The 14,724-nt window shown below is 43.5% G+C and overlaps 1 protein-coding gene across 1 annotated transcript in view; it reads right to left on the reverse strand.

Annotated features, from left to right (window-relative positions):
* SLC9A9 (solute carrier family 9 member A9) overlaps window positions 1-14,724 on the reverse strand; it is a 560,068-nt gene that overhangs the window by 64,947 nt on the left and 480,397 nt on the right. Inside the window, exon 14 of the mRNA XM_056114177.1 lies at window positions 6,830-6,913. Coding sequence (XP_055970152.1) covers window positions 6,830-6,913 — 84 coding nt within the window. The remainder of the gene's footprint in view (window positions 1-6,829; window positions 6,914-14,724) is intronic.

Raw genomic sequence — 14,724 nt, forward strand, 5'->3', positions numbered from 1 at the left:
GACCACTCCACCCTGCTTACGGCTGGGCCCTTGGCACTCTGCATCTGGCCTGGCAGAGCACATCTGTGGGGTGAATGTTTTTTACTCACACCCTCTGCCAGCCCTCCCGCTGACTACTGAGAGGAAAACACACCCCACCCCAAGGCCGGTGCTGCTTTGGCTGAGTGATGGCAGGAACGATCCCATAAAGCTCTCAGCTAGGTTGCCAGCACACAACACTAACTGCATTACATCCATACGACATACCCAGAGCTCAGGGGCAGGCCAGCCACACAGGTGCTTGGGCTTTTCTGGGGGGGGACACAGTGGGTTCCTGTGTTCCTTAGGAAGGCTGGCAGATGCCCCTCCAGATCTCCTGGTGTGCCTTGGACCCGTTCTGGGTACACTCCCCTCACTTGCAAAAGAGGATCACTTGATCACTTGACAACCCGCTACTCATGGATTTGCTCGAGCGGGAACCAGTAATGTTTCCATTTGTCCCTGTTGCGTGCTGGTGTAGCCCAATGGCTACAAAGGGGAATCACAATGCAAATAATCTTGGCTCCTCTTTGGGAGAGCTTTGGGGGAGAGGTCAACGCAAGTCATTCACGGGGCCTCAGGCAGACCTCAATGCATCATTCAAGGATGCTTTCATATTGGAATAAGGAAAAAGATGCCTCCCCCCGCCCCCCCCCCCCCCAGCCAGGCATTGTGGTGGTAATCATTCAAAGTGGAAATCACTGTTTCTGCTATTTCCATGTGTGCCTGACTCAATGCTGGGCTGTGTGGGACAGAATGAAATCCACACAGTGCAGGGGACAGGAGCGGCTGCCGGCTGCCCTTTCCTGTACACCACACGCTGGCCTCAGTCCATTTTTGGCAATGACTTGTTCTGAAAGGCTCGGAGTGCTGTCTGGACCTGCCGCACGTCAGTGCAGAGGCGCTCTGCCCTCTGTCACTTGGGTGCCAGCCTGTGAGATGGGAAACTCAGGGCCGCAGTGACCATACACACTGGCAGGAGCCTGGGTGCCTGGGCCAGCCCCCATGTATGCTGTGCTGTAGACCAGTGATGGGAAGAAAGTGTCCCTGCGGGAGGTTTGAGCCCATCAGCGTGTCCACTTGCCAATTCATTGTCATCTAGGCCCTTTCTTGACGCATCTCTCAGAGGCTGGCGAGCACACGGCTCCTTATTTTTGGCTGATGGCACACAGGATGTGGTGTAAACGAGTCGCAGCTGCCCTTTATATTCTGGAAAAGGTCATTCTTATCTGGTGTCATTCACATTTGTAGGACTAATAAACTCGCATGTCGGAGGAGGGAGGGAGGTGACGAATGATGGCATGAGAGAGACTGTCAGGAGCAGGCAGCTGGCAGGATGATTAGTCACCTATGAATAAGGCCACAGAAGACCCCCCCCCCCCCACTCCGCTCCAGCTGCAACATGACTATTTAAGCAAATCATTTCATATCAGATCATGACATTGGAATGGGGGGGGGCATCAATTCTGCCTCTATCAGTCTCAGTCAGGACATGAGGGCAGCTCTGAAACTCTGAGGTCTCTTGTGAAGATGCTTAGTTGGGTACTAAGACGCTAAATGCACACAGAGCCTTCAGCTGGAGGAGGCCTTTTCGGTGGGCGTCAGCTTGAGGGGCTCGACTCAGAGGCGCTAAAGCAGACCTCAGGAAGGAAGGTCCCAGCCAGGGGAAGGAGGTGAGTGACAGGCACCTGTCGTCCTGCCCAGGGGAAGGAGTTGAGACTGGATGGGGTGGAGATGGATGTTTCATGAGGTGAGAGCCTCAAGATTATTCACTCTGCTCTGATCTGCTTTTAGGCATCACAAGTCTCAGATGATTGGATTTCCCTGCTTTGTCTGTTAGAACAGAGATTCCCTGGATAGAACACATTCCTTGCCTCATTCATTCATTTGTTCCTTCATTCTCTAACAAACATCCATTGGTGCCTATTATATATGCCAGATACTGTTCTATGCCCCAGGTCACAGCAGAAAATGAACCCAGACCAAATGAACCAACTCTCTCTCAGCAGAAAGCTTCTAGCTTGGTTGAAGGAGACCATGACAAGCAAATAAAGTCCACAGTGCAGGAGGTGGGGGTGGTGGGGGTGGGGTGATGGGATGATGCAAGGGAAACAGAGAAGAGATGAGGGAAGCTCTACTGGGACTGACTGTTTAAACATAGAGCCAGGAAGCTTCCCAGAGTTAAAGGTGGAGGCAAGGAGACATCGGGGAAGAAGGCAGCTCAGCAGAGTGAAGAACTGGTGCAAAGGTCCAGAGGCAGTGCTTGGGATAGTGCAGAAGTGGGGAGGCGAGGGGGTGGATCAGGACAACTCTAGGAACCAGATGACAAGTTGTACTTTCTCAGGGCTGGGAAAGAACCCTCTTACCCATGTGGATCTGCATATTGATTCTGGAACGTGGCATTTGGTTTCTGCAGGTGACTCTTTCTTTGGCCTTGACTAAAATACAGGCAGGGAGTATCACATTCTGAAGTTTGGGGAATATTGAACTGTTTGTCCCTGAAAACTTGAGGACTTGATTTGGAAGTCTGAGAACTCCTTGCGTGTGGTGTTGTTGAGTCACTCACGCCTCCCAAATCTTACCACCTCTTGGATCCCCAAGAGGAGCTGGAGATCTAATGGGTTGTTGTTTCTCAGGATTTGTTGCTGCAATGGTGAGTGTGTAGAGTGAAACACTTTGGGGTTTTGCATACAGAGTCAAGTAAGTCTGGGCTGCAAAATAAGACAAACCACTGCTTGGCATGCGGAAGAGAAAAAGTATCCCTGGAATCCCTAAGAGACTCACGGACAGCCTCTGAGGCATCTCTGTGGGTCTCAGAGAGGGTGGCTGAATGCACTAAACAAAACAAAAAGGGTCGTTCTAACCGTTTAATAAAAGAATATACCAAGTTGGGGAGCTTGGTCTGGAGTTCCCCTTCTAAACTGCTCTGTTGTGGTGCATGCCCCCAGAAGTCCCCCTCGAGTCATAAGGCATCTTCATGGGCCCATGATGAGCCCCTATCACACAGGGCTCACAGCGCACCTGGAGCAGAGCCAACACCACACGCAGACCCTGTGTGTCCACAGTTCTCTCCACAGAGCCAGGAGGGTGAAGTGAGATTATACAGGTGAAGCTTGCCATGCAGAGCGTGGCCACTGCTGTCTACCTTGAATGCTGACTGACGTTATCTGTATTCCCCTGTAGTTCTCAGAAACCCTTTGACACAAATGTGTTATGTATATTACCCATGCTGTGAACAGGGAAACCAAACCAAACCAAACTAGAATAACAGCATGTTCTATTGATACTGGCAGGGAATTACCAGGGTCTTCTATCCCAGAGATGTTCATAGAACGTGAGTGGAATATATTGTGCTTAGTCTTATGAATCAGTTTGGCTCAGGGTCCTGGTTCTGCGTTCTAATCCTAATCTAGGTGCATTGCAGATTGATTGTTAATGGTTGCTATCCACAAGCATTTCCCATCAACAGTCACTGATTTACAATAAAGGAGATCATCCTTGGTAACATGAGCCAAACCTGACAATCAGTTGGGTAGTTTTAAGAGAAAAAAAAAAGGAAGTTTCTCAGAAGAAGAAGGAATTTGATCTCACAACCCCAGTTTCAGCCCTCAGGGGATTTCTGTACTGAGAAGGGCCTGTGAATTTTGACTTGCCACCCCACCCAATTGCCCACTCAATTGCCAAGTCAATTCCTCAAAACAAATCTCTGCATGTATATTTGTATGCACGTCTGCACATGTCACTAGATACATGCTATAAATATATATGAAATTCATCTACATGATATTTACATGTGTTTATGCATGGAAATGTACATTTCATTAGTATGTATGCATTTCTGTGTTGATATATAATTGCCATGCATGTGCATAATAAATGCATATCGATATATACGATATGTATGCAAATGCATGCAGGTTGATGTATATTCATCACATATCTACATGCATGTATATGTGTTTATGCATGTAAAGGCAGATGTATATGCACATAATGTGTACAGGCATATATCTCTAAGCATGCACATACGTGTGCATGTATACATAAGTATTTGCATGTGTTTATATGTATTCCTACTGATTCTGTTCTTATTTCTCTGAAGAATTCTGACCAATACAAGTATAGCATATGAAGGCTTATTTCTTCTTTTTTCTTTTGTCAGTAAATCTTGATGAAGCCTCATTTGCATGATGCATTTCAGTTGTACTGAAATAAAATTTGAGCAGCTCCAAACTGAATAACAGTTTCGTACAAGCTCACAGTTTCTCTTTGGCCTCTGCCAGGCGACCTGACCCAGGACAGTAAGCAGTGCCCGCGTAGGAGGTTTCTGGGTACATCCCCGGGGTTCCAGACAAACAATAGAATGAACATAAATGCCAAGTGGATCATCTGTCTCCCAAAATCCAGATGTATTCAAAGGTCACAGACACTGTTTGGCCTGTGACTCTCCGGATGTACATTTGGAACATAATTAGAATATAAAAACTTTGCTAGCTAAGTGGGAATATATGTGGGCAGTGGTGGTGGCAAGGCAATTTCGAGACTGAATGCACAGGAGAACAAATTACGGCGAGAAGAGATATTACTGAGAGTGTAAATCTGCCTTCCTTCTTCCAGTCTGTCCGTAATCATATGGAAATCAACCCTACTGGACAGCCGACCTGAACCATGCTGTCATCTAAATTTAGAGCTCTGCGCTATGTTAAAAGGGGGGGTGGGGGCAGACTTTCATAGTTATGTCCCCAAGTGACTTTCCCCCCACTTCACCCCCCTGCTCTCACCACAAATCATTATTTATGGCATGTGCAAAATTTGAACAAAGCAGCTTTGATCTCCTTTCCACTTTTGCCTTTTCTTATTGGCCCTCTTGTCAAGATCTAGTGGTCTGTGCGTTTACTCTGTCATCAGATCTGTATAGCTTCCTGCGCGTTTGGTGATTGGGGCCTTGAAGCAATAGCTCTGGGACAATGGGCTTCCAGAACAGAAATCAGCCAGGAACCTCATGCAGCAACCACCTCAAACCCATCCCCCCTCTGGAGACCAGATGGAGAGACAGAATGACAGGCTCTCCAGTTGACCTACTGCGAAGGTGGGTTAACCCAGACTCTCCAGAAACACCCAAGACTGTTTGAGGCAAGTCCTGCCCCCAGAGTAAGCAGTGGTAGCACCATGGCTGGGAGGCCTCTCCCTTGTCGCTGACCCCCGGATGCTCTCCTTGGCAGAATTTCTTTCCAGTGCTCACGTTCTTTTTTCCATTCTACTTCCTCTGGCAATGCCAGCTGCCTTCACCTCCCCTAATGTTGTTTCCTGTTTCCCACTCCTTCCTCTTACGTGCTCCCTTCCATCCCTACTATGATTTCCCCCAATTTCTCTCACCTTTTCTCCACTCCTACATCTTTTTATTTATTTTTTAATTTTATTTATTTTTAATTTTTTTTCTTTTTGGGTCACACCTGGTGATGCACCAGGCTTACTCCAGGTTCTGCACTCAGGAATTACTCCTGGCGGTGCTTGGGGGACCATATGAGATGCTGGGAATCGAACCCAGGTCAGCCGCATGCAAGGCAAACGCCCTACCCGCTGTACTATCACTCCAGTCCCCATCTTTCTAAAAGCTCTTTGAATTCCTCTCCTCTGTCCTTAATCCTTCTTTCTCACCTACTGGTCTGCCACGGTTCTAATTATTGCTGAGGTGCTTTAAAAACCACCGAGTGACTCACGTCGCATCTCTGGAAGGACAGGGATTTGCGACTGTGGACAATGAACCACAAAGACCGAATACACCCTGTCTCCCGTGAGTTCTTCCCTTTCTTCCAAGGGGCTCTGGGTTGGGATTAGAGCTGGGCTGCTTCCTGCTCCTCCTAACGACAAGCGCTTCAGACCTGACTCCCCAGCCCTGCCAGTCACCAGGCTCGGAGGCATGTCAGAGTCGCTAACACGGATTGACATTTAAATTGCTCTTTACTGGAAAAAATTGCTCTTGACTTACCCCCATCTGTCTGGAACATGAAGGAAGCTTCTTTTGTAATGTCACCACCAGACTCACTCTTCTCTGGGGCCTATTCACCCACTTCTCCCTCTCCACTTCCATGTTTTTATGCTTTGATTAAAATTGTATTGACCTACTGACTTCCACTGCTGTCCAGAGCTTGGAATTACCTCTTTGGAGGTGTACAAGTTTCAAGTCCCAAGCCCTAAGTTCTAGTGCTTTCTGTGACCAAATATGGCCTCTCTGTTCTTCTCTTTCCCACCCCCTTTCATCCCTTCTCTAGTAACCATCACATTTTTCACAACATCTTAGAGATAATTCTGTTCTGTTTTGTTGGTTCACTTATATTTCACATAGGAGAGAAACCACTGGTTCCTATCTTTCATTTTCAGACTTATTTCACTCAGCACAATTCCCTCAGATTCCAGCTTCTCAGCGTGAGATAAAATCACTGCTGAGTCGGGTGAGAAGCTTTGTCTGGGCATTCTGACCTTCCACAGCCACACCTGAGGTCCATGTAAAAGGAAGAAGAGTAAACAGAATGAAGAGATGTGAGGATTATGCCGTCGCATTAGATGAGATTGCCAAGGATAACTCAGGTTCATTCCATTCTGGGAACTTGCTTCCGCTCTTTGAATACTGAAGTGTGGCCCACACAATTTTTCTTTTTGGGAGAAAATCATTCATTTTTATAATTTGACTGTGAATTCTTTACCTGTATTTCCTGAAGAGTGGTGGCACGTGGCTCCAGGAAAAAGTGCAAGTGGGTGTCGGGTCTCCGCCCAGCGGCCAAACTAGGGAAGAAGCATATTCAAAGGATACTTGTGGTCAAAGCCATACCACATCTGGAAGAGCCAAGCACTCTCTGTCTTTGTCCGGCTTTTATCCATGTTATTTGCTTCCTGGAGAAAGATAAGAGAAAAAAGGCATTGGATAAATAATCCATAGAAAATATTGATCTAAGGACATCAACATGAGTATATATAAGAGATGGTGTATAAAAAGTATAAAAATGCATGTCAAACCAGATTAAATTTAATCACATTTAAATTTAATCGCATTCTTGGTTGAGCATTTTTATCTATATGATGAAGAATCTGACAAGCAAATTACCTCATGGATCTTAACCATGTGAATGAAACTCTTATGGCATAATTCAACACTGGCTTTTCTTAATAGTCCCCATTTTATTAATGAGCTAAGAAATGCCACTTTTGACATCAATAAAAATGATATTTCTGTCAGATTGCTGTTGTGGGAATTTTACAGTTTATTTCTGTCAAATTAGGATGATATTTCCTTATAATTTACCAGAAGGTCAAGATTTCTGGGATAATACAGTCTAACAACTAAGAAACCCGCTTTTATTCATTCATTTTATTTGGGATAGATCATAACCAAAAGTGACAGTTATTTTTTGACAGCTTCCTGCTTTCATATTTGAGAGTTTTGAAAAAGATATGTCTGATCAGAAACTTGCAATAATTATGTTTCATTTCTTCTTTTTCAAAAGGGCTACAGTCAGAGGGTGGAAGAAAAGAAATTAAGGACAAAAATGAATGCATCTGAACTGCATTTATGGGAGAGGAGAGGATGAAAATTCGAGAAAATGGCAAGAGGTCAAACGCTTTTGTGAACGCGGCAGAGAGGCAAGAAAAGCAAAATCTAGCCACGGCCGTTGTGATGCCAGCATGAAACACGCTTTTCTCTTAAGAGTGACATCATTGCATTGCTCAGTTCCCAACCCTGCATGGTAACTTAAGTTCACCATCCGAATATGGTTATGACTCTGTCAGGGATCGTGGAAGACAATGGTGGTCCAGGGAAGACAGCAGGGGTCCATGGAAGATAATGATGTTCCATGAAAGACAACGTGGATCCCCGGAAGGCAGTGGTGGTCTGTGGGCTAACAAGGGTCCATGAAGACAACAGGGGTTTATGGCAGACCTTAGAGGTCAGTGAGCTATCCTACGGAAGCACCGGATGGACTTGCTTCCCTTTCATTTGTTTACTCCTTCGACTCGTTTCCAGCCAGTCCCTTGAAGGTTCGTGATAAATAGCTGAACACGAAGGGCTGTATTCTCTCTCAGAAACATGTGTACTGGCAGATGCTGCTCTTGCCTTCCCAGCAGCCCTGGGAGCGCAGAAGCACAAGTGGGGGATCCATTTCTCAGCAGACATTTGTCTTTCGTGTGCGAAGGTGGGAGCAGAGGCTGCTAGTGCCTAGTTAAGACCCAAACTGGCGGCCCTTCTCATGGGTTATCTTGGGCCTCTGAGTCAGCCCTTGTCTGGTTTCCTCAGAGAAGTCACGGTTCCGAGAGGCATGGAAGGAAGTTCTTTGCCAGTCATTCAGGGAAGGATGAGCTTCATGCCTTCAATCGGATTTTTCTTTTCTTTTTTTTTTAAACATGAACTATTTATTTGAAAATTCTAGGATACATTTCTAGTGTGATATAAATTTAGAACTTAAGAAATGATTAACAACCTACATATGCTTTTCCAAGAGCTGTAGAGTTCTGTGTTCTTTTGTGACTGCAACCCATTTCGGGGCCCACATTAGCAGCTGCAGAGGTCAAGTGTCTCTCTAGTTTCCCAGCCTTCCTCTTCTGTATTCCAGGCTGAGATACTTAGTGAGTGCTTCATAGGGTAACTTAAATGAAATTTAATGAGTTCAATGTTACCAAACTTTTTCTTCATCACGTAATATTTTATTTTTCTTTAGTTAATCCCTATGTTCCATTTCATTCTGTGTCACACCTAAGTGAAATCATGGCTTATTTGTCTTTCTCTGTGTGACTCATTCAGCATAAAACCCTCTAGGTCCATTAATGTTGCCAATGTTAGAATTTAATCCTTCAAAAAAATTGCTCTGTAGCATTCCATGGTGTGGAATGCTACAGATTCATCAGCTCTTTAATCCATTCCGCTGTCAATGGGCAATTAGACTGTTTTTAACTCTCACCTATTGTAAATAATGCTGCAATGAGTATGGCATACACATATATTTATATACATTACACACTGCCCTTGGCTTCAAGGCAAACAACCCAACAAAACCCAGATGGGGTTTTGAGGCAACAGTAGGAAGAAACTAGGGCAAAGATATTTGAACAGGGAGATGGGATCAGAATATGCGGGTGCTTTAAAGGTAGAACTAAATCAGCAGCCACCATGCTCCCAAACAATGAAAACACCAGATTCTCCTCAGCCAGTGACTGCGTTGGGAAACCCCTTCTTCATGTTAGGTTTATGAACTTCAGGGCCTTAGACACTGGTTCTGAGGTTCCCAAGATCTCAGAAGCCCGGTTTTCCTCCTTTCTTCCCTGCCCTTTTTATTCTTTCTTCTTTAGGGAAAGGGTTTGGGGGTGACACCTGGTGGTGTTCAGGGTTATTCCTGGCCCTGTGCTCAGGAGTGAACAAGTTCAGGGCGCGCTGGGGGCAGAACCGGTGTCAGCTGCCCTCAATGCAAGTGCCTCACCCTGTGCTGTCCTTTAGCCCTTATTCTATCTTTTCCCCTCACAGGCAGGATGATATTCCAACTTTACAACACTCCTGAAAGAGCTTATCTTTTATTTTGAACCAAGCTTCCAGGAAGCTGTTTGGCTCAGCTAATGATAATAACCCACATTGGGTAACAACCCACCTTGGGTGACAATTTGTGAACTGACTCAAACTTCTCTTCACTGGAGACTGGGCCAGACCCATTCATTTCCCTACCCTGTAGAACAATACTTGGCTGGAGTATAGCACAGCAGGTAGGGCATTTGCCTTGCATGCGGCCGACCCGAGTTTGATTTCTCCATCCCTCTTGGAGATCCCGTCAAGCTACTGAGAGTACACCTGGCAAGTGTCCCGTGGAGTATTCAATATGCCAAAAACAGTAACAAGAAGTCTCACAATGGAGACGTTATTGGTGCCTGCTCAAGCAAATTGATGAACAATGGGATGCCAGTGCTACAGTAGAACAGTACACTGGGTTCCAATGAGACCAGCAGAAGGACCCACTTTCCTAGGTGAGGAAAACGCTCCTGAAGACCCCCAGCTTGGACTTTTCTGCTGACCCTAGATACAAATTCCAGGGTATATCTTCAATATCTGTTGGCCCAGTTCTGGACCCATTCATTTATTTCCCTGAAGTTATTGATGACTTAATAACTCGGTTATGAAAGACCATCAATAAATGAGTAGAAATAAATGAGTTAGTCTACTGTGTGCTCAGCTTGTTCACTGGGGGTTGAAGATAAATGTGCCCAGGAGAGGCCAGCCTTTGCCTTCACCCTGGAACAGGAAGGGGTCGTCTGGGAAGGAGCCTGGGTGATTGGGAAGCAGAGATCAGCTCACCTCAGAGGACAGTGGCTGGTAACAGTCACCAGAAGGAGAAGCTGGGGGACTTGGTGGCATTTTCTTTATCACTAATAATTTTTCCTGCTCTGTTGATTCCTGCCTCTCAGGGAGAAAGTGGTTTGCGTGGGTTCCAGAGAAAGGAGTGCAACATTGGGATTCTGAGTGTTCACTGTTTCCCACTGATGAATAAGGACACACAGGCTGACTCCGAGCCTTATGGTTGGTACTGTAAATGGGAACTAGGCACTTAAAGGCACCGAATCTCAACTCGCTTTCATTCCCTCGATACGGATACTCTCAGAAGCAGAATGTTTAATATCCTGCGATTTGATTTCTGGTTCCTTTATTATGCTGTTTAGGAGGGGGGAATGTAAACAAGACTGGGGCCTGGGTGTCTCTTTTTTCTTCTCCTTAAGCAAGGGAATAGACCAGAGATTGGGAAGTGACTGAGCACAGCAGGGCAGGGGAGGGGGTATTTGTCTTCTAAGTGACCCCCCTCCTGGTTAGCTCTGCCCTAGAGAGTGAGTGAGGGAAGATTATGACAGCACTCTTTATTTTATGCTTATTTGGATCCCTGGAGAAAACAAAGGCTCTGGCCAGAAATCTGTGAAAACCAGACACTGAAGCTAGAAGAAATTGTTTGTTGTGTGAACTTTAATGGAAACTAACTAAGCAAATGTAAATACATTCTTCTGTCAATATTCAAATGTGGGGCCTTTGCTAAGTGAACTGGATGAACTTGGCCCTGGGATAATCCTATTGGGTTGCTTCTCATTTCTGTGGGGATTCAGTGGATTAAGAGGGGAAGACAGAAAAGGAGGGGGATATTTTCCTTTCTATTTTCAAGATTTCATTTTCAATATTAATATCAGTGGCATCTGCACCGAATCTGAACAAAGACAAATAAGGATAAATCCAACAAGCTCCTGGGTTCCAGAACATACTTTTCCAGGCAGTGTATGTGAGTGGAATTCAATAGCAGAATTTTGCTCTACCATTTGCTCCCAAATTGGGATGGATTTATATAATCATTTAAAATTTATTGCCTTGATTTTCTAATTATAAGGGAGAGGACCAGAGAGTACGCCCTCAAGGAAAAAGATTGCTATATTCTCAAAATAAGCACAATCTAACAAGGGTCAATATTTTTTTGACCCTTATATTTAAAAATATAAAATATTTAAAATATTTATATTTTAGAAGGTTTATCATTAATTATTAGCCTGCCTGTAGAAAGTACTTTAGACAAACATTCTCACCTTCTCCGTGCCATTCTATATTTGTAAATGCTCCCTATGGGTGTACTCAGAACATGAATGCTAAAGGAGGGAAATATGAAGGAGACAGCTTGTCAGGAATGATTTAAGAAACCATTAAGATGATGCAGATCATGGATATCCTTACACATGGGCTTACCTCATGGTGTTAGCTACAAAGAAAGGGTCTGCTTCAAGTACTTTTGTCCTAAGAGGAGCTATAAATTCATTCAGGGGATAAAGAAAAGGCTCGCATTCAGATAAGTACAATGATCTGTGGTGATTCAAAAAATATACACCCACAAATTCTTTTAGATACTTTTAAAAGATGGAGTCTAATTTCCCTTACCATTAGGAAGGTCCTTAGTGACTAATTTTAAATCAACAGAATGGGACCAAAGTGATGGTACCCTAGACGAGATCAGACTACAGAAGGCATGGCGGGTCCCTCCTGTACTGTCTCTTGTGGGCCACTTGCACTGAGGAAATGCAGCTGCTATGTTGAGAGAACATGTGAGAAGCTCCATGGATAGATCCTTGTGGCAAGCATTCATTTCTGCCTGCCAACAGCCAGCAAAGGAAGGAATGGAACATCCCATTAGCACAGACATGGACTCTCCATTCTTGGTCAAGCCTTCAGCTGACTACAGGCTCGGCTGACCTTTGTGCTTCATGGACGCTGAGTTGGAACACTCAGCTACGTTACTTTCTGATTTCTGTCCCACGGAAACTACGAGTTAGTAAATAGTCATTGCTCTAGCTGCTAATTTGGCAGACCATTGGTTATATGACAGTAGAAAGCTTTTACAATGAACTGTATTCTGAAATCCTAAATTCTGGATGTGGACGAAGTTGGGAAGGAAAAAATGATGAGGTGCAGCTTTTTATAGTTTGCTAAGTGTATTCATAAAGGTAACATATTTGTGCTGTAGAAGGTGTCTTCATCCACTTAAAATATGTCCTAGTTTCAGGGTGTGATGTTTCAGATTAAAAAATGAATACAAAGACATAAAATGATGGACCAACTCAAAGGCACGAGTATGTTTGCATCACCTCACCATGCATGCCATTCTGATACAGAGACTGATTTATACAGTAAATTAGTGTGCTAAGTAACTCATTCATATATCTGTAACTACATGTGTCCTATTGGAAAACACACCTAAATCAAGAAGATCCTGGATCCTTTTACATTCTATGACCTAAGAACAGCAAACCAAACCATTGCAGAGAACAAGTCTCACCTTGGTCTTAACATTCAACTTTAAAGTATTCTGCTTTTGTCTGAAAACAAAACAAAACACAACAAGACAATGTTTCCACTACAAAGTTACTTATGAAACATGCAATAGGCTATAACAGAACAACTGCTGTAAGAATATGAGTGGATTCAGGTATTGGGTAACTGAGAGAAAAGTACTGTGGGTTTTGAGCGGGAACTCCATGGGGTGAATCCTACACTCTCTTTAGCTTTCTGCTCAAAGGCCCTAGTTTCTAAAAATTGTAGTGCAGGGAAATAGTGTAAAAGCGAAGCACAGCAGTCTCTTTGACTTGTGGAACTAGTTATTGGAGTCTGGGTATTGTTGAAGTGGATGAAATTTTGTATGCATCGAGGAAAGAAGTAGGCAGAGAGGGTCCCTAGGATTCTGAGTTTTCTTATGTCCTTTACTGAGGACTGGCTGTAAAAAAGCTATAAACCTATGCTAGAAAGTTTTTTTTAAATAATGGACATAATGAGTACACAGATGGGGATTGTGAATATAGATGAGTAGTATAAAATAATAAAAATTGTAGAACTTAAAACAAAACTAGAATGAAAAATAAGCTGGGCTGACTGAAGGGCAGGTTGGATGTGGCAGAAGAAACTGGCAGTGAACTTGAAGAGAGATCAATTAAAATGATCCAATTTGTAGAACACAGGGGATGATTTAGAATCATGTCAACATCATATGAGGAAGAAGAGAGAAAACATTAGCGGTGTGCTACAAAGAGAGCAGAAGAAATGTGAAAAACCAAAAAATGTTTCAAGAATCAATGGTTGAATACATCCTAACCTCAATGAGAAATATTAGATAAGAGATCGAAAGTCAGGATAAATATAAAGAAGCAAATTCATTGGAGATAGAGGAGTCAAACTGCTAGATGATAAGAATAAACAGAATGACCTTTTCAAGAGCTTAAGGACCCAGAGAAATATCAGGCAGATACAGTCAAGGAAAATTGTTTAAAATGATACTGACTTTTGATCAGAAACAATGAAGGCCAGAAAACAATGAGATGCTATATTCAAAGGTTAGTAAGTAATTATTAAACCCAAATTTCATGCATAATAATCAACTTTCAAATACCGGAAGCAGCATCTGACATAAGTAGAGAAAAATAGTCAAGTACCCAGTAATAGCTGGGGTTTTTATTAGTACCTGACAGGTGAAATGAACAAAAATTACCTTGGCATAACTGATACTTCTTGAACACACATCAACCATAGTTTGCAGTTTGGCATAGTAATAGATAAACAATTAATAATGATTTATAATAGAAAGAATGCATGTTAATTTAAGTATACATGGAATATATTCAACTAGATAGATCAATTGGAGTAATTCATTAATAGTATTAAGTAGCTTACTACATTTCAAAGGAGTGAAACCTTACAGATTATGGCCAAAATGATCGCTATCGGAGACTAATTGCATTACAGGGGTACTTATTTCTCCTTCTCCCTGTGTTCTTGGACTTTGTCATGTGATTCTATAGTTTTTTGATAAAAAAGAACTGCCTATTTGTACACCTGTTGTTTTGGAATAGCCTTGTAACTTTTTTTTAATATTTATTTATTGAATCACTGTGGGAAAAGTTACAAAGCTTTCAGGTTTAAGTCTCTGTCATGCAATGATCAAACACATTTCCCTTCACCAGTACTTGTTTTTCACCACCAAGAATCCCAATATCCCCCTCCCACCCCTCCCAAATCCTGTGAGGCAGATGAATTCTACTTAACACTCTATCTACTTTGATTACATTCATTATTTCGACAAAAGATGCACCATTATTGTTTAGAGTTTACACTCAACAATCAAAACTGCTGAAAAGGCATTGTGAAAAAAATTGTTTTCT

Source organism: Sorex fumeus, unplaced genomic scaffold, assembly GCF_029834395.1.
Source record: "Sorex fumeus unplaced genomic scaffold, SorFum_2.1 ptg000024l, whole genome shotgun sequence".
Classification (NCBI taxonomy): Eukaryota; Metazoa; Chordata; class Mammalia; order Eulipotyphla; family Soricidae; genus Sorex; species Sorex fumeus.